This window comes from Atractosteus spatula, chromosome 4 (assembly GCF_055471065.1).
Source record: "Atractosteus spatula isolate fAtrSpa1 chromosome 4, fAtrSpa1.hap1, whole genome shotgun sequence".
NCBI classification, from domain to species: Eukaryota; Metazoa; Chordata; class Actinopteri; order Semionotiformes; family Lepisosteidae; genus Atractosteus; species Atractosteus spatula.
Genome location: NC_142709.1, coordinates 39682447 through 39703196, shown reverse-complemented (window position 1 = coordinate 39703196; position 20750 = coordinate 39682447). Strand labels below are relative to the sequence as shown.

At 34.8% G+C, this 20750-nt stretch overlaps 1 protein-coding gene across 2 annotated transcripts in view; it reads left to right on the top strand.

Moving 5' to 3' along the window:
- The first annotated feature begins 6569 nt into the window (after positions 1–6569).
- Positions 6570–20750, top strand: part of LOC148836327 (interleukin-18 receptor accessory protein-like) — a 28800-nt gene continuing 14619 nt past the window's right edge. For both annotated transcript variants that reach the window (XR_016090991.1, XM_088914527.1), the window contains exons 1-7: positions 6570–7284; positions 9458–9713; positions 10061–10229; positions 10579–10744; positions 18763–18831; positions 19565–19691; positions 20035–20189. Coding sequence is in view for 1 of the 2 variants with exons in the window: in XM_088914527.1 (XP_088770653.1) it covers positions 7188–7284; positions 9458–9713; positions 10061–10229; positions 10579–10744; positions 18763–18831; positions 19565–19691; positions 20035–20189 (1039 nt within the window). In the remaining variant the exon portion in view is untranslated. The remainder of the gene's footprint in view (positions 7285–9457; positions 9714–10060; positions 10230–10578; positions 10745–18762; positions 18832–19564; positions 19692–20034; positions 20190–20750) is intronic.

The following is a 20750-nucleotide window of genomic DNA, read 5'->3' as shown; positions in this document are numbered from 1 at the left end:
TTTGGGAAAAAAAAATCTGTAATAAATCAGCAATGTAAATTGAAATAAACAGATTTGTTGGGTGGTGTGCACCTTTTATTAAGTGTGATTTTAATTTTTTTTTATCTGTCCAACCATTTTGTTACTGCTTTATCCAATACAGGGCTGTGGGGGAGTCAGGGCCTATCCCACAAAGCAACAGATGCAAGGTAGGGTACACAGAGACCCAAACTCACACAAGAGCCAACATTTTTGTCAGAAGGCAATTATCCTACCAATATCTCTTTGAACCGTGGGAGGAAACCAGAACATACAAGAAAATGATACACCACGGACAGGTGGAAAAAAGCCCCACTTGAGTAATGAAGGGATCCATATTCGTAGTACAGGCTGTTTTTTTGAAAAGATGCAATAATACAAGGAGAAAAGGGCTGATGTAGTTGAAAGAATGAGGTCTGATTGAAACACCCAAAGCTTCCCACACGAGGGCTGACAGAAGACTGAGGCAGAACAAGACAGGAGCAGCTGAAGGGATGCAGGCAGGTGACTGTGCAGAGATGCAAGACTGGACTAGATAACCAGTAAGCAACACCGGACTGGAAAACAGAAACAGGACTGCACAGGATTACCAGAAAGCACTGAAACAGACTGAACTGATTAAAACAGAGCTCTCAGGTAAGGACAGAGCCTAAATAAGAGCGACTTGATAACCAAGCCCCGAGCATTAGTGTTGCAGGACTTAAACACTGTGTTAATCATGGTTAATGGGTAGTATGTGGCTAGGACAGCCTGAATCTGGTGTGTGTAGCACCGGTCAGGGCTGAGCGCCTCCTGCGAATGTGATCAGCCCCCGAGTAACAGGGAAACCCACTCAAACACGGAGAGATCGTACAAACTCGGGCCCCAGCAATGCAAAACAGCAACACTAAACACTGACTCAATGTACCACCCTCAATAGTCTTTAGCCAGGGATAAGACATTAGTACAGTAGTTATCATACTACAAGGTAAGTAACTTGTGCTCATGCCTTATATTATTAATAGATCTAATGAGAGGCAAAGTTACCTCCAAAGCATGAAAAATTAAAAACATCCAACATATCATGACACATGAAAGAACAAGATGTAGTGCCAATAAGCCAGTGATTTAGTTATATTACCTTTATTAGAGCATAATTTGGCATTTTTTATTTGCAGCTGGTCAGACAGTATGAGCTTCTGAAGGTTTCTCAGATCAGAGGTTTTCAGTCGTCTGAAGCATTACCGCTTTTAACATGGGAAAGCAGGTTGAACAAATTCATTTTTTGCAGGAGGTCCTACTTTGACAATTTCATCTTTTGACATATGTTATCAGACACAACTCTCAGAAGGAGAGGAATGTACAAGTTAATGGTTAGATTAGTGGGAAGCACAGATTGCAAAAAGGCCTGCTGTTGATAGTATGTGCAGAGTACCAGTATAGTTACATGTACTACAAATTGAAAAACACTGTCAGGAATGCCTCAAAGGATAGGACCTAAGACTGCTGATGCAAGTGATTTGTGAGAGTTCAATTTAGTGCACAATTATTGAAAGGGCTCTTGCTGAGACATTGCAAACCACAATAGAATAATGACAGCCACTATAAACTGACATTAATGTGCTAGTTGTAGTTCTAAAAAAAACACTTCTTTGTAAATAATTCAAAATGTATATGTTGAACGTGACATTTTTCAAGAAATATAAATGAGAACAGAAATGGAGACTTTAATGGAACAGTAATCTATTTTCTTTGTACAGGCATTTGACCTTTGAGAAAAACTTTTCACTCCTATTTCAAAGAAAATACAACAATCCAGTAATATTTTGCAGAATGTATGAAGGTTTTGTGATCGGTGTTACAGCCACACAGTATTCTGAAGAAATAATCACATTTTACAGTACATAGCATTTTATTACATTTTCTTTCATGTATCACCTGTTTCATGGGAAGCACTCACTCGCCTGAAAACCACATTGTGATGAGTCAAAATTCAATGTAAAATTACAGGGTAGGAGTTACCCACTAGTACTTTCAAGTAGTGAACATTTTAAAAATCGCATTACGATAACAAAACCACAGATAAAGAACGTCACACAGAGTCCTTTAAAGATAAAGCACCAAAAATTTTCCGAAAGTACAGAAGTTCAAAATTTCCACATTTCTTTTAAAGTTTTAACTTTATAGAGTCAGAAATAATGAGAAAGAAGGAGAACATGAATGGTGACTTGCAAAAGTATTCAGACCTACTGTATACTCATACTCATACCTTACTAAGTAATCAAGAATACTTTCTGTGGCTCCTTTATTCTAACCGTAAAAGTTTCCATGACACTTGCTATCTTGTTCAAGTGTACATTTCACATACACACATGCTATTATTGGTACCTCTCAAAACATTCAGCTTTCTGGTAAAACCTGCAAAACCATTTCCTGTGGAACATCTAATGGCTTCCTAAATTAGGTCAGCATACTCGGTACTATAAAGCAATAGAAACAGATCACGTTTCACAATTTGTAACAATTATATATACAGTATATATTAGAGAATTATACAAGACATCTGTTCCACATTGCTGCTCAATGTGTGTGTGTTTATGAGCATGTTTATAAGCACTTATGTACTGCATAAGGTATCTTTGGATTGCTGCAGGGGGTGGCAGAGGTATACAAAAGCATACAAGTGCAGATCTGTTTTTTGAGTTATTAATTTTGGCACAACTTACGCTTCAGGGGACACACCTTAAGTAACTACTGGGCATCTGGTTTTCAACAGCTATAGAGACATTACTGAAGATGTCTGTCCTGTTGGAAGATAAAACAAAATAAATTTAATTTCCTTTTCAAGAGACTAGTGTTAATCCAGTCATGTTTACCTTAATTTGTAATTTAAATGAATTTGTTAAAAATGAATTTCTTAAATAATAATAAGAGTCTCATAAACGCATTTCAGTTCCTGAATTTCAAAAGATTCCTTATACAGGACTTGGGACTGGCAGTTAAAGGAGTTTCTAGTTCTAGTATTTAGTTCTGTTCTACTGGCTCAGAAAGATCTGACACTTTTCTGAAGGTGTTAGATGGGACAGTAAAAGTGAAGCTGTGAAAAAAGCTGTGAAAAAACTGCACACAGGGTTTTAATAGGATGAACCTAGATTCCCTAGCTGAAGGATTGCTCTCTCTCTCCTGGCTGATCATTTTATTAGGCAAGTGTATTAGTTTATTGGCCTTATGGGTGCACTAGTGAAGATTCACTACAAGACAGAATAATTACACTCTGCCTCCATGTTGGTCACTCTTGCATTCAGTTTGGGGATTGATGTACTGTACCAGGGAGGTTGCTGCATGATGAAATAAGAAATTTCAGAGGTAAAAAATTAAAATGAGTAATTCGAGCATATGAAGTAATATACTTTTGAAAAAGGCTGACACTGAGGCTGATGGTACTTTAAGCTTGAATATTAATCTGTATTAGTCACAAGGCTGTATCTCCTCTGTGCTGAATTTACTGTAGCTTTTGACATCAAAATGTGGTAATGTGTTAAAGACTACACCAAAATTACTGTGTGTAAAATGTGAGGCCAAACTGGGGAAACCAAGTGGTGTTCTAACAGCTCAAACCTCAGTGTTGTGACAGCATGTACTATGTGTGGTAACAGTGAGTACTCAGTTTATTATTACAGGAAGGATCTAGGAAGGAAAAAGTGTCGTAGATAAATTCTCACAGAGACAGGGAGAATTATGTTGACAGTTAAACTTTACAGAAATGTTAGTAGTGGTCCATAATTAATTTGAAATAATTTATTTTTCAATATTTAATTGTTTGAAGCAAATGGAACATTCCAAGCATTTATTAAAACTGCACTATTGAATATTTAGCTTTTAGATGAAATTATTCTATGTAGGAGATGTTTAGAGCTGTCTCTTGTGGGCTGCTGTCTTTATTTATCTGTTAAATGACTGAATGTTAATAAATGTAGTTGTCACTCTTTCACAACACTTGGAGGCAGAATCATACAAATTTTACAAACATACAATTCTTCTTTTGTCTTAATGCAATTAATGAAATTGCACTTTTAATTATAAAAATTAGCAGCCATGGGCAAGTGTTTCACACTTATCAAGACTCGTCAGTGACTCAGAGCTAATCATGACAAGTAAAAAGCGTTTTTATAAACAAGACCAAGCATATGCTATTTATCAATAATCAATCACAAGTTGTTCAGCTGTCAAACTGGAAAGTTGTACAGCTGTCAGTATATAACAACTCTATTAAGTCATGGACTGGATCTGCATACAACTGCACATTTGAATACAACTGTGGTGCCAGGGACTTACACAAAATAATGTATCCTGACTGTCAATAGATATAGATTCTATTTCACCATGCTATTCCCCTTATCTCACTGGTTTATTATTGTCATGTTGAGATTAATCTTTCAACATGACAATAATGACATACATGCAACCAACAAAGTGAAAATCTATTTGGAAAAAGAAGCATTGGCCTTTTCAAAATCATGAAGTAAACATTATTTTCATTGAAGTCAAATGAGGTTGTATGGATACTGAGAAAGTATTTGGACAACAATTCATACACTGTAATTGATGAACTGGATAGGAGCATGAAAACAAGATGTCAAGCTATATATAAAGCAAAGAGATGTATACCAAATAATAATATCCATATGCTGAACAATCCTGTATATTTATTTGTTTTTGGTTATCTTCTGCACTAATGAATTGTGCTTATGTTTGTGCTCTTAGCTAATATAATTTTCATTACATATCCACTTTCTCCTCAGTTTCCATATTTGTTTCAAATGCTGTAACTACATGACTGCAGTGCATTACTTTAGAATCCACTCCAAAAATGTACTTCTCTTATCAGTCATTCATTTATTAGTAAAAATGCTAAAAGTGTTAATTACAACTGATTCATTTGGCAATTGCAGTCATGCAAATGCAAAAATTAAAAAACTAAGATAAAATATTCAGAAACTATTAATAAAATGCCTATCTGTAAGGCTACTAAATGACAATAAATTAACTAATGCCTTTTCATGTATGAGTTAAGATTATAATGTCTCAATTTCTGTTCTAGCATGTATTTGTGCTCAAAGGACAGTTTCTCAAAAGATGGAAACTGAAACTGTTAGAGACCGGAATCTGGTCTGCTGCCAAGTACCACAAAAAAAGGTAAAAAAAAGTGTAACAGTAAAAAATGTAACATTATTTATGTTTTCTGAGTAGGGCCTTGAATAGTGCAATAAGAAATGAAATACAGATGTTATGGATTTTATAGCCAACACCTAGATTGATTGATTGATTTGTTGATTCTTCTTCTTCTTCTTCTTCTTCTTCTTCTTATTATTATTATTATTATTAAATGCTGCTAACATTCAAAACAATGAACAGTAAACAAATACTGCCAAAATATGTCAATGATAGATTGTATATAAAGAAGTCACAATGATTTAAAAATTAACCAAATACAGTACAATAACACACAAAATGATTCGATTTTATAAATCTAAATTAAACATTCAAATTTATTAAGATGATAGTTGATTTGGTTCTTTGAATGTAGTTGTAAAAGTTGGAGAGGAGATCAAAGCATGCCTACTGTACTGTGCCTATGGCTATCAAACTTCTTGCTCACTTGCTTGTACCTTTCACTATTGCTAGGGCCGGCCCTAACTTTTTGGGGTCCCTTGACAAGATTTCAGAAAAGAGCCCCCCAGACTACAATGTGCACATATACTCCTATGATATCAGCTCCCACCTCAAACTTATCTTACTATTTAGAACAATTAAATAAATTAATTATATAACTAGAAGACTTTTATTAACCAGCGTTGAAGAACACGTAATAACTTATAAACAAGAACACGGAGCACACATTTCATAAAGATAATGTATTTCAACACTGAAAGGTATAAATTAGAACATTCTTAGCAATACATAAAGATAAACAAAACCTACAGTATGTTACTTCAAAATCAGCGAATCATAATTTTCACTGCAAGTACTGCACTGAGGCCTTTGTAGAGAAGAATTGTTGAAATAAATATGAAATTGAGTAAGAAAAAACAAGAGCACTCAATAACAAGGGAAGTGAGATCAGCAAGGCTGTGTAGATAGGAAGGTTTTGTAAAAAAAAACCTTCTATAAATAAATTGGCCTATGTTTTTTACCTCAGGTATGTTTGGAATAACTAGAGCTCTGAAAAGCTCCTCTGCTCTGCTCGCTCACTAATTCTACCACTGTCACTGGGAGATTGACTGCAATCCGAAGGGCTAAAGGTTGAGTTCACATTACCCCCATTTACTGAGAACATGAATGAGTTAACTTATAGTAAAACACCTCAAATAGCCTACATATCTAGCTTGAAAATGTGTCATTTCTATCATTCGCTACATACATGGATCTGACAGACCAATAGTCTAAAAAGAAAGTGTTCAAGCTAGACATGCATGTTACACTGCATTCAGTTTTTAATGACAATAAGAGGAAACTTCATCTCATTGCCACACCGCAGGAAGCGTGTGTTTAGAAACTGAGACCGAAAACTCTGGTACACTTTTGGACTGCGTTCTCTACACACTGCTCACTAAGAAACTTTGGCAACATTATTATTTTTTTATTTTTCAATTTGTGATTTATTAAGCTTTCAAATTACAAAAAATGGCAGACTTTGTCCTGTAGATTTGAGGGACTCAAGAGACATTGTTAGTATAGAAAATGTCAGACTTTGAAAAATCAGAATGGTACAACTCACAAAGGTGTCTTCAAAAAGTTTTTATTGTGACTGTATCAGGAAGGCCCTGGAAAGCTTTCTTCCTTCCTATTGTATCATTGTATTCATTCCAACAAAAACACAGGATTTCACGAGATCAACGTACATTCTGAGAATCAAGGATGGAGAAACAATGACAGATGATCATGTTCTTGAAACGAAATGGAACAGTTTTTTTTTAGGGTTCATTTAAGACTAAATTAGAAGTTCCAAATGACATTAACTTCCGGATGCCTGGATACATTTTAATTTTAAAATTTTTATTTAAATGTATTCTTTTTGAATTATAATACCTTGCCTAACATTTGTTTTGCAGAAAACTTTGGTGTACATACTACAGTATTTGGAGAGGAATTCTCTCAGGTTCATAGAAAACAGCTGCGAATCGAAGAAAATGTGTAAAGGATTGAGCAAGGCCCTGCAAAGCATTTTAATAACGTTACTTCTTTTTCAACAATTTTTTACCTCATTCCAAGGAATTTCATCCCAAGGTAATTTCCTTATTATTTACAGTATATTATTGAGACATATTGCCTTTCTCTGAGTGCATTTGTAAAATGTTCTGTCAATACAAATTGATTATCAGTGTCTTTCTATCAACAATTAAAAAAACCTAAACCCCAAAATGACATTTCTTCAAAAAAAACATGTAACCATGGATAGATATAGATTAAATATGTTAGTAAAACTGATTTGTTGGTACTAATCATTAGTGAAATGGGTTTCAGTAAAGTAGAAGTAGAAAGGAAAATGGTTTGGGAACATGTGTATACCAATAAATGAAGAAATATCTTTGCAAACTGTTGAACACAAGAAAGGCTTAGGCTGTGTTGGTAGGTCACTTGGTAGGTAGGTAATTAGTATGGTATCAAATAAAAAAAAATTACCTGGGACATTTTGTTGTCCATTCAAGGCAAGACTATTGCTAAAAAACTTTAATAGAATCTTGTACTGTAGGTCACATATCGCTGTGCACTTAATAACACAGACCACCTTATACATATAGTATTTCATACTGAATTAACTTTTGAATTATCATGTCATGTGTCTATTAAAAGAAATAAAGTTGGAATATTAATTTCATTTAATTCTTTTAGGTTAAACTTTTATTTACATTAATTTATCAATTCATGCTCATAACAGATGGCACAACACAAATAAGAATGTATAAAAATGTATTATTACTTCAGAGTAAATAAAATATTACACAATATAATTTTAGAATAATAGAACATGTCCTATTGAAATGAAATAATGAAATAATATTACAAACAGTAGGAGGCCATTTTGCCCATCTACCATGTTTGGTTACTTAATCAGGATATTGATCAGCCATTTCTTAATGGAAAAAGGATATCAGCTTCTTCCAGAATCCCACAACCTTTAATGTCAAGAAGTTTTCAATTTTTAATGCACTTTTCCTTTGTTTCAAAGGTTTTTGTTTCTTAAGAAATACACTGGGATAACATTGTCAATACTTTTAAAGATTTTTTTAATGAATACTTCATTTAGGCCTATAGTTATTAAACTAAATATGAATACATTTTAGCACAGTGGCAAATTGGATAGCACTGTTGCTGTGCAAAATTGGAGCCCTGGGTTCAATTCCTGGGGTGCTATTTGCATGGAGTTTGTATGTTTTTCCTTTGTTTGAGTGGGTTTCCTGTGGGTGCTCTGGTTTTCTCCCACAGACAAGTCCAAAAACATAGTGGTAGGATAAATGGGTTCTAGGAAAATTGGCCCTGATGTGAATGAAATGTGTGTGTTTGTGTGAGCCCTGTAATAGACCGGCGTCCCATCCAGGGTGTATCCTGCTTTACACCTGTTGCTTGCCACAATAGGCTCCAAAATATGTTTGTTGTTCATGAATGAAATTAATTACATTTCAACCTGTTATATTAAACAGTGGTATAAAAGTGCTTATTTTTTTAGCCATGGTAGCTCAGACAGCAATGGTGTCTATCTCCTGACTGGAAGGCCCTAGGTTCAATTCCAGGTAGGGGCAAGTGATGTAGCTTGCTCTAATTCCTTCCAGATGGCTCCCAGGTCCACTCAGCCTGCTTTCCAAATGAGTACCAGAGGTTAATCCTTCCGTGGGTAATAGGTCAGCCCACATCACCTCCACTTCCAGTGTTGGATGGTCAAGAAAAATGGTAGCCCTTGCCCCCCATTCCCCCATGGGTCTTTATGGCCTGAAAAGGGGTCCTACCTACCTATGAAAATAGTTTTACTATATATACATTACTTGATCTTGCCAAGTATATATTTAATCTAGATTTATCAAACAATTATGATGCTATTAAAGAGATATAATTAAAAATTAACACTTGATACATTATATGGCCCTTTCTACAGTGCTAAATATGTGACATTTTTATACAAAAATTGTTTAAATTATTAGAGCATCCCCAAATTTTGGAACAACATATCAGTTGTTCAAATTGTTTAGTTGTTCACATATCAAATTTCCAGAATTCTATTGCTTATTATTATAAGGTAATTTTACAGTATATTAATTATGTTGATAGATTTTTAAAAAAATTCAGGGATTTAAAAATGTTCAAAATGTACAATTCAGAATATAAAAATGTTATTAGAAATGTCCATAATTCTGGATTTGTCCACATTTGTATAACTTACAGCTATGGTAAATGTCATCGGCAGGTCTTTCTACTGGCTTCAAAGCATATGGATATAAAGCTTTAGCTGGAGAGCCATTTGTAATGCAATGTGATTCACCTTATCAAGGCTTTCTATACAACAATTCGGAAAAAGATGTTCATTGGTTCAAATACCCTCAGAATGGAAGTGATGCTCAGCACATCATCAATGGAAAGGATAACATTATAAAGGAGGGAAATTCCCTGTGGTTTACAGACATAGAAGACAGACACTCTGGCATATATTCTTGTAAATCAAGGTAGGTCACAGAATGCACTTCAAACATTCCATTGTTTAGTTATATCAAAAGATAAATGGTACTTGCACAAAATGCCTCTCTTTCCATTCATGGTAAATAATATACAATATCATAATTAATATTTACTATATAAAACAGGTGAAATAAAACAAATGACTGAACATCCATTACCTACAGTACATTGTTTCACTTTAATATTTTTGCCTTGTGATCTAAAGTAAATAAAATGTTAATTTTTTAAAAACTAAAAGCTCCTATATTATATTCTATAATATATTTGTAAAAATAAATGCCAGAAAAAAGAAAATTCAATGCAAACTAAATATATCTTTGATGCTGAACTACAGAGAGCACAGATTCTACTTCTTCTTGGAGGTGAAACAGAGAAATGAAACTATCTGCCAAGAGTATGGAGAAAACAGAAGGTTTTTGCTGATAGGCAGAGGTGAAGAGATAAAATGTCCTGGAGTGAGCTGTTACAGTACACCATCAAATGTGTCTATCAGATGGTATAAGGTAAGCAACAATTGACATATCCTGTAAACTTAATGGAAAACAAATACATAGCCATAGCAAAAATATTACATTGTGTGGTAACACACTAACTTCAGTAACTGCAAAAAGGCAGGCCTAAAGGAGGAACAGGATGATTACAATTATTAGTATTCTTTTACCTAAAGTGAAAAGAACAGGTAAGCACTAATTTATAGCCATACAACAAACATTAACACATTAACATACATGGTAATAAAAAAGGACTTAATTTAAAAATATATATTATCATTTAAAAGTTATTTTATTATTATTATTAAGACTGTTTAAGTGTGGCTTGTTTTTAATAATATTTTTATTCTGCATTTTTCAGAATGCAAAATCTGCCATGAATAAAAACAGAGGGATGAGAATTGAACAAGACAAGCTTGTCTTATACACCATCTACATAGAAGACAGTGCCAACTTCACCTGTGACTTTGATTATGTTGACAAAATTAATTGGACAGTGCGGAGGGTAGTGAAAACCAAAGTTATCCGTAAGGGCTATTATTTTTGCAGAATTTCTGTCCACTTTTTCACCCTACTCTTCTGCTCAGTTTTAAACAGCAAAAACAGTCTTTCAGATCAAGATAAGTCATTGTAACAGGTTAGGAGGTGGAAAGAGGATAGAGCCACCATGGGCAGGCAATGAGGTTAAAAAAGGTTAGTGTGGAGGTTAAAACAGGCAGGGTAGAGAAAACTCCGGCAAAATTAAGATATATCCTTCAGGATTTATAAGAAGGAGTGCACAAGAAACAGAATATTGGTGTTATGCCTGTGGAAAATAGGGTCACATATCCATTACTTGTAGTGTTACTCATGCATGGGATCTCACAGCACACCTGGAGGTAGAGGTGCATGTTAACCCAATAACTGCAGTATTTGAGATTACAGCAAAGGTTAATGGTATGGTGATGCAGACTTGTCAACTTGGGTAGTGCTTTAACCTTATTTACTTTTGCTATAATAGATCGAAAACAAATCCCGTCTATCTTGAGATAAGGAGTCACATGGGTACGCAGAGATGTAAGATACTTTACCATTGCAACTGCACCTGTGCACATCACCATTCTTATAATGTACTGGCCGTAGTCGTGCACTAGTTACCAAACTCCATGATTAAAGGGAGGGATTTTCCAGGGTTTTCTGATCTACTGCAGGGGAAAAACCTAAAAAAATTCAAAGTCAGATGAGGTTGCAGATGTGTATCCTTTTGTGGATGACCTATTTGAGCTTTGTGGACAGTCAATAAAAAGAGAGGGATATCATAGCATGAGTACATTTTAGTCATTGTGGACTACACCACTCACTATCCAGTGGTATTAGAAAAGTTATTTCTCTCTTGTTGCCTGTGGGACTTACTAAATACAGTATATGGAAAGAAAGGGAATAGGAAGTGCCCGGTACACTGGTGGTTATTTTTTGTATATACAATGAGCAAACTGTAGACCTACATGCAACTCTGTTTAGTGTCCTTCATGATCGGACTTGGTACATAGAAATTAAATTCTTACCATTATTGGTGTGGTACCCAGAGAAATACTGTATGTAGTCTCCTCGGCCAAGAAGAGAGAGATAATTAAATAATTGAGAAAAGCTGCAGCCAAAAAACTTGACAGGACATGGCAAATGACTTTCAGAAATTGAATTACATGTTGAAATTCAACTCATACCCACTGCCCCATGTGGATGAGCCTATTGAGAAGCAGAGTAAGCAAAATACCTTACCACTTAGATTTAACCAAAGGGTATTGGCAGATATTGTTTGAAGAAATGTCTAAAGAAAAAAAAAAGCTTTCATTACTCCCACAGGACAGTGTCATTATATTGTGCTTCCTTTTGGTTTACACAGTATTCCTGCACCTTTCCATAACTCTTGAATAAAATCCTGAGAGCTCACATTTCATATACCCTGCGTATTTTGATGACGTAATTATTTTTAGCGAGGGCAGGGAATCACATCTGGAGCATTGTAAGCCTGTAATGGAGAATATAGGAGACGTAGGATTATTGATAAATCCAAATAAGAGTCACATGGCCTTTACAACCATTAAATATTTGGGGTATCTAGTTGGAGGGGGTCTGGTACAACCCCTTCTGAATAAAATGGCAGCTATAAAGAACTAGCCTAAGCCCCAAAAGAGGGAGCAAGTGTGAATATTTTGGGGGTTGGGTGGGATACTACCATCGCTTCATCCCCAGGGTTGCTGAGAGGGCAGTTCCGCTTCTGGACTTAACCAAGTCCACTGCCCCTAACATAGTATGATGCAGTCCCAAATCTCAGAAAGCCTTTACATATTTAACCCAGGCACTAAGTCCGGTACTTAAGGTACCTGATTGCATTAAATCATTTACTGTATATTGTACACACGTGCATCCAAGATGAGTCTCAGTGCTATGTTATATTAGGTCTGGGAGGAGGAAGAACAACCCATACTGTTCCTTAGGTGCAAGTTTGTCCCAAGAGAATGTTACTATGTAATTATAGAGAAGGAATGTTTCATGATTAAATGGGCAGTGAAAGCTTTAAAGTATTACCTGATAGGTTGTAAGTTCACATTGATCACTTATCATACCCCTCTGACCTGGATGAGTTTGAATAAGGAAAAAATGCTCATGGTCATTCACTGGTGATTTCTGGCACTTCAACACTTTAGGTTCATGATTCAACACCGGGCGGGGTATAACATGCTAATGCTCGTGGAATATCTTGGGCTCATTGCCTTATGGTGGCAGACCCTCTATCACAGGGATTGAGCTAGTGGAGGGAATTTAACAAGGCAGCCAGATCCAAGAGGTGGAAAGAGGACAGACCCACCAGGGGACAGCAGTGAGACATTCCATACCCTACAGTTGTACAAGAGAACTGAGGAACTAGCTGCTCTCCAATAAAAGCCATAGGTAAGAGCAGAGGAGTGTCTGATTAGACTCTCAAGTTTCCTTTGGAGAGTGAGTCAAGTAAATCTCAGGCTGAGATTTTACACTGTCATTACAAAATTAGTTTGTAAAGAAGCTTGTATATGTTACAGATTTGAGCTAGAGGTGTAAAGCATGGTATCATCTGCATATAGATGAATGCTGTAGTTTATACATAAAAGTAAATCATTTATAAAGAAAGAAAAAAATAAAAGGACCTAAAACTGAGCCTTGTGGGACTCCTTTAAGTAATTCAAGAAATTTAAATTCATACTCATTCTTAATAACCCACTTCTGTTTAATAAATTAAACTCATTAAGATGATCAAATATTTGGGAATGTATTTGTTTTTCCATGAATATACATAATTACATATATTACTGATATCGATTTATAATTAAAATATGTCACTATATTAGCAGTCCATTGGAGGTGCTTTAGGGATCTTAATTTTCCAGACACAATATATTGTAAAATGATCACTGAAACAATCCTATCGTGTTACTAACATAAAGTCGAGCAAAGTATCATTTTGACTTTGTACATTACTAATTCTAGTAGGTGTTTTAATTAGTTGAGTAATATTAAAACTTTCCAGTACATTTCAATCTTTAGTGGAAGATTTATTTAGCCAATCTCTATTTAAATCCCCTAAAATAATCCATTCGGTCACTGATACTATTGAAAGTAGAGGTAATGCAGTTAATGGATTCTGTAGTGGCAGTTGGCAGTTTGGCAAATAGGTATTTAGATATAAACCCCACTACAATTACATCTGTCTGCTCTGAATAATTTATAATTATGTATTTAATGTTCAATATATGACATTTTACTACTACTAGTCTATGTCATGACATTAGTCTTATGACTTTCTACCAAAGTATTTTTGGAAGTAAGCTCCCAATGTTTGAATGTACAGTACAGTATAATTTTCAAACCTTTAGTATTATCCAAAATTACAATAATAGAAAATAGACATAAGTTAACCGAATGCATACTGTATACAATGAAACAATTTCTTATATAATTCTTATACTAAATATGGGAAAAAATATTTATACAGACAACCAAACACAAATAGATAACATAAATAGAAATGTAGAACAAAAATGGCTGTACTAAAAACACTATAATAAAATAAAGAGTAAGTGGTCTTTGGTACATTGGTTACGTTAATCTGACAGGTTCTAGATAGGAGGTTGTTAGGTCAACCATGATAGTGCAATAGCATGAGTAACATGGGGATAAAGAATGCAGTGGTATGGCAACAATAAATACAGTATATAATAGATGGTCAAATAAGAATCAGTTAAAAAATGTTTGTAGTTTTATATCAACTTAACTGGTCTAACCTGAGGCACAGACAGACATCATGACTTTTTTCAAAACTTGAAGAAAACTAATAAACAGGGATTTTAAGCTATTTCTTCTAGACGGAACTCTTAACAAGGACCAAATGTATTAAACTTGAAAGCTAATAGAAATAATGCTTTCTGAAATGATCAAATATTAAAGGCATAGTTGCATGTTCAAAGATTTGCATAGGTTTTGGTACAAAACATCCATTGAAACAGAAAAAGGAACAATTGAGTCAGGATGTTTTAAATGTTTCCCTAGTTTCAATGTTAGAAACAAATTATTTAAAAGATAGTCCTCATTAAAGCAACTTATGCAATAAAATCAAGATTGGATTGAAACTTAGTTGGATACTTTAAGCCAGTGGTTCTCAAACTTTTTGGACCAAGTACCACCCCTGATCAAACCAAAGCATCCAAGTACCACCTACAAGTCATCTTCTCATAGGAACCCCAGAAATTCTCAATGACCAACATGAGTGCGCGTGTGCGCACACACACTAACTCACACACATATGATAAATATTATAATAATAAACTTTATTTGATATAACACCTTTAAATGTGGCTTCTCAAAGTGCTTTACAGAAAAAAAACAGGAACAACAACAAATAAAAATAAACAATAAAAAAGCACCATTTCAGTGAGAGGGGTGAGCCTGTTTAGTCGAGCAAAGCAGATGTGAATTCGTGTTTCGAGCCTTGATACAATTCACAACAGAGTCTAACAGATTTTAAATTGTCAGGCATTTTCTTGACGGCAAAGGTCTCACGGTGGATGTTGCAATGCGTCCATTCATTTCTGGAGCAACCTCTCGAACTCGTGCAACTACACCAATGTGTCGGCTTGTCATCGCTCTCGCACCGTCTGTACAAACTCCATTTACAAAATGTACAAAATGCATTTTATCCAGTCGATGCCATTCTCTTCGATAAATTCATTCAGAAGCTGAAATGTGTGCTTTCCTGTAGTTCCTGTTGGTAGCAGTTTACAGAACAGAAAGTCCTCATGGGACGTACCCTCAAACTCGTACCTAACGTAAATGAGCAAATTGGCCAAATCGACTAGACTAATTGCAGTGAAAAGCATCTGCTCATCTTAACGCGCTCTATCAGCGTACTTTTGATATCATCCGCCATTTCAATAATTCTATGAGTGACTGTGTCTTTCAGAGGGGGCAGCAGGTCGAGCTGTTTAGCAGCTTTTTCTCCACACATAATACGTGTCAGCTCTTTAGCCATCGGTAAATAAGGTTGTTCAAAAATAGTGTGGGGCTTACCTGCTTTAGCAATCCGCAAGCTTGCATTTTTCCCCGTTTCCGTTTCAGGAGTCTGTCTCAGAAGTTAAAATAAGTTTTTATTTCATGCGCATGGGAGTGAAACACAGAGACGCTCCGTGTATTTTTCTCAAATTAACCTAGAACAGTTCTTAAATATTTTTCTGTAACCTATCACACTTTCCCGTGCTCACAAGATTACCAGCGTTCCTAGCACGCATTTCTATGCAGTCCTGTGTTTACAACATTGGCATTGTTCCAAAATCACGCACATTCTCCTACCTCTATTTGCTGGAGATAAGTTTTTTTAAATACAATTGGTCACTTAAGTTTGTAGCATGCATTCCTATAGAATGGTATAGAATTACATTGAAGCTCTGTGTCCACTCAAGTATTAGCGCGTGCTGTATCGTAGTACTTAGGCTGCGTATTCGACACGTCTTAAAATAGAAAATATGAAAACCCGTCCCGATTTTTCAGTGCACACAACAAAGTTCCAGGGTCATATGGCGTACCAGCTGGCGGCACTGCATGTACCACTCCTGGTACGCGTACCACAGTTTGAGAACCACTGCTTTAAGCTAATTGACTTAAATGAGAGCTCAAAAAATTATTTCTAAAAGTTTTGGCTCTATGGCTAATTTCCATTTTCTGAAAATTGGTGTTAAAGGGATAGATAGTAAGACAGCATGCAAAGGAAAAAGGAAATTACATTACCATGGTAGTCTTACTAAATCCTTACTAAATTTTATGTGCTTTACTTGAAGATAGAACCATGTAGAAAAGATCTTTAAAAGTAATTTAAGTTAGTTAGTGCAAGTTTAAGTTGCATGAAAAGTAAAACTGGCTTGTATTTTCCACAAGAAAAATCTAGAAAAAAATTCAGCTTTGAAAAAAGACTGCAAATGCAGCTGTATTTGTAGATTCTGGCCTTGAAAAAGGTAATAGGATGTAATAACGTGTTACACTACACTCTGAAAAATGATTAAGTTTTTCTTTTTAGGTGGGGTGTGGATCTTCTTTTTGTTTTAGATTATTGCTTTTAAAGGTGCTGTATAAAAATGTTTTTATTATTAGCAGTAAGGCTATACTGCAACAGATAGTCCTTTTTTAAAACAGTGTCATTGCAAAGTTGTTTACTTCAATAATTTTTCTGTGTCTTCTATTGATAAAAGCAGTGTTCTACCATCTGTGTACTGCATCTGGTAACAACAAATGAAACAGGCTGTCATGCCCCACACTCTACCTCGGAAATGCCGTTCTATCCCTGTCACACCCCACACTCTCCCTCGCAAACGACGTTGCATTCCCTGAACCACTGTTTCACAATCTCATCCCTGATTGAACCCATCACATTCTCACATGTACCAGATTCCTCAAATTCTCACTCCCTAACCAATTATCCAACCACACCCCTTTCCTTTCAGTATTTAAACTCCCCTCACACACCTTCCCACACTCACTATTGAGAAGCCTCTTGTAGTATTCTCCAGTGTGCGTTTCCAAGCCTTTTGACTGATCTCCCGTTATGAAACTTTTGCTTCCGCCTTTTGACCTCGCCTTCTGGATTTTGACTTTTGGATTGTTTTGGATATCTCTCATTACTGGACCCTTTGCCTCCCTTATCAACCTAGCCTCTTGGATTTCGTCTTTTGGATCGTCCCTTTCCTACTCTGCGTTCTGTGGGATTCTGGTCACGCATTCCAATTCTACCTATACTGTAGGTTCCCTGACACAAGCATATTTGTGTGAGGGATAAAATAGAACTGAAATTAATTTAAACCAAATGAAAAAGGCATGAAATGGAATTCAGTTACTTCCTTTGGTATTTATTGTATGTAAAAGATGAAAATGAAAGAATACATATTAATTTGGAAGAACTACACCTTGAGTTTATTGGTTTTCATTGTTAATTTTCTAGAATTAAAACACACATACAGTATACAGAACAGCAACAAAAAACACTTGATCAGCAATTCTTATTTACCTACATTATAAAATGGGTAGGGGCACTGAATCAGCATCACGTTGCAAAATAATGGCAACTTCACTTGCTCAAGCTTCTGCTTTTGTTGTTGCAGCTGCTTGTGCTGTTATTTGGTAATGTTTGTGAGAAACCTCTGCCACATTTCCTCATAATCTGTAATTAACCAGGAAAGTACAACAAAACTGATGGAATTGATCTTCTGTTTTTAGTGAGTTAATGTATGTGACTCATTAAAAAAATACAATAAATACAAAATGTTTTTTTCAGAGAATATCTGTTTCATATTAAGGTATTTTATTTGTTATTGCTGATGTCTTTATCCAAGAATACTTACAAAAGTTACAAGAAAAAAACATGCAATTATTTAGAAGGTACTGTACAAGTAAAATGACCACATTTCATAGGTTTATAGGTTCTATATTGTAGCAAGGGAGTCTACACAGTGCTATAAGCAAAACTTAAAATACAATCAATTGTGTGAAATGTGCACACAACACAACATAGGAGCAGTGCTGGTGTAAAAGCCAAAATGGAGCCCAAACAATAGCAATAGGTGAAAATTAACTTAGTTCTAATTGTTTCAAAAACTATTAACAGTGGGTTATTGCAGGGAATTACTACATTGCAGTTTTATTCAGATTATTAAAATGTCTTGGAAGAACTTGTCTTGCATTCAGTAAAAGATACTATTCCCAGTTTTGTCATGATAATTATGTTGTGACAATAGTTGTGTTCTGGTAAACATTTAATGAAAACCAAATGGTGATGACTAACAGCATGTTTTTATTCATCTGTCATGTAAAAATGTCTGGCTACATCTTGATGTCTTGCATAATGAAGAAGTGCTACTCTTCCATTACCCTTCTTACATCTTTCATTATTTACAGGTTTGCACCACTAACAATATTCTATTTGCTGTTAAAAATGAATTATATATTTAACTCTCAATGTTAGTTAAAAAAAATGGTGTCAATTTTGCAGAAAAGGATACAGAGAGACCGCCACAGATTCTTAATCCTTACAGAAGCATGACTGTTGAAGTGGAATTAGGTAGGTAGGAATTAGGTTTGTTATCATTGCATATTATTGGTATAACAGGTTTTTTTTAAAATAACTGCATAATTATTAACTCTCAGTTCAATTCAAGTTGAATCAGTTTGCTTAACAGCCTACAGTTAGCATTTGTAAAAAGACTTAATACTTAATATTCATAATCTAGTGTTATAACACCATAATTTAAACATATCTAATTATTCTAAAACAATGTACATTTTTTAATTTTCCAGTAATTGGAGCATGAGAACTATAAATTGTAATCTCAATGTCTGAACAGGGCTAGTCTGGACTTGGTCTACAGGAAGTATTCATTTATAAAGTGAAGACTTGTTCTGAGGTCTTTTGAACACTTTTAAATTCTGCATCATTTCCTGTAATCCAAAACTCAATGTATAAAAATCCCAGGTGCCGAATGACTTTCTAAATACTTTAATTCCAAGACTAAATGCTTCAGATGTTTGTCGAATCATGTGAGCTCTTCAGGCTGTGCTTACAGTACTCACTGTGAAATGTGAATGCTTTAATATATTGTGCTTCAGAAAATCTTGTGTGTAATTTCTTCATCTGTTCTTGGGTGGAGAGGTACAGGTGTTGTGGTAGTAAATCAGTCAGGTTGGATAGTTTTTGGTTCTTCTGAATTGCTAGTTAATTGGTAATTCCTAAAATTATTTGAATAAAATAATGTTAAAACTGCCTCCTGAAATGATTTTGTTTATTATTGTAACAGGTAAACCATTTACTCTTCATTGCAAAGTGCAATTTGGCTTTGAAAGAAACTTCACTCCAGTAATTAAATGGATGATGCATTACAATGAAAATTCCACAAGTATTTTACTTGAAATGGACAGGCCACGGTAAGTGATGATGCTGCTACAATGAGGTACCATGCTTATTTCTCATATACTTTTGGAAGTAATAAAAAATATTTTATATTTCATGTCTGCATGCATACACAGAAAATGTTATGCTATTAGTTCAGAATGTTGATGAAGTTCTTTTTTCAATATAATAAACCTCAAACCAACTTAAAAAGACCAAGGTAAAAAATTAGACGTAGAATCAATATTCTATTATCATCAGAATAAGTGTCTGAAACACAGAAGGCCTCGGTTTTATAATAAATCCAAGAACTTTTATTAATTGGGTATTCAATTAAATCTGTATTCATTTATTTAAACTTTTTTGACGATTTCACAGAACTGTGGAACAGACCATAGGTGAAGAAATAATTATTCAGAGTGCTCAGCTGAAGGAAGTGACCGAGCAACATCTTGAGGCCACATTCATATGTTTTGCACAGAACTCTAAAGGCAATGAAACCAGCATATTGAAGCTAAAGAAGAAACCAGAAGGTAACCAGAATCACTACAAACTATAAAGGAATAATAATGTCCTGCCTATTGGTGTCATAAACACTTGAGAATTGGAGACAGGTATATGTGTATGAATGATGTACTGTACTAGTACTTAACAAGTTATTGATAATCTCCTCCATAGAAGATTATTAGGTACATACTTGCTCTCACAACCAATGGTGGCCGTATGCGTTACAATAATTTACTAATAAGGCATAGGTATTTACTAGCACCCAATAAATTATTTAAATTAGTAATGCTTTCCTTAAAGATGTAAATTAGTAATGCATGCCTTAAAGGTGTATCCTATTCTGAAGTCTGATATCTGAAGTGTTAAAAGTGCTTTAGGTCCTAATTTGTTGAATAATTAGACTACAAAACATATTTTTTTTCCATTTTATTTTTTATTTTATTATTGACTTCAGACTTTAGATGTTTTGAAAAATAAAAAGTATGCTGCTCACTAAAATGTTCTAAACAAAAAACATCTTATACAGTTTATGTAAGTTAAGAGTATCAATAAATTACTCAAAACCTCTGTTGGTATTTTCAAGCATT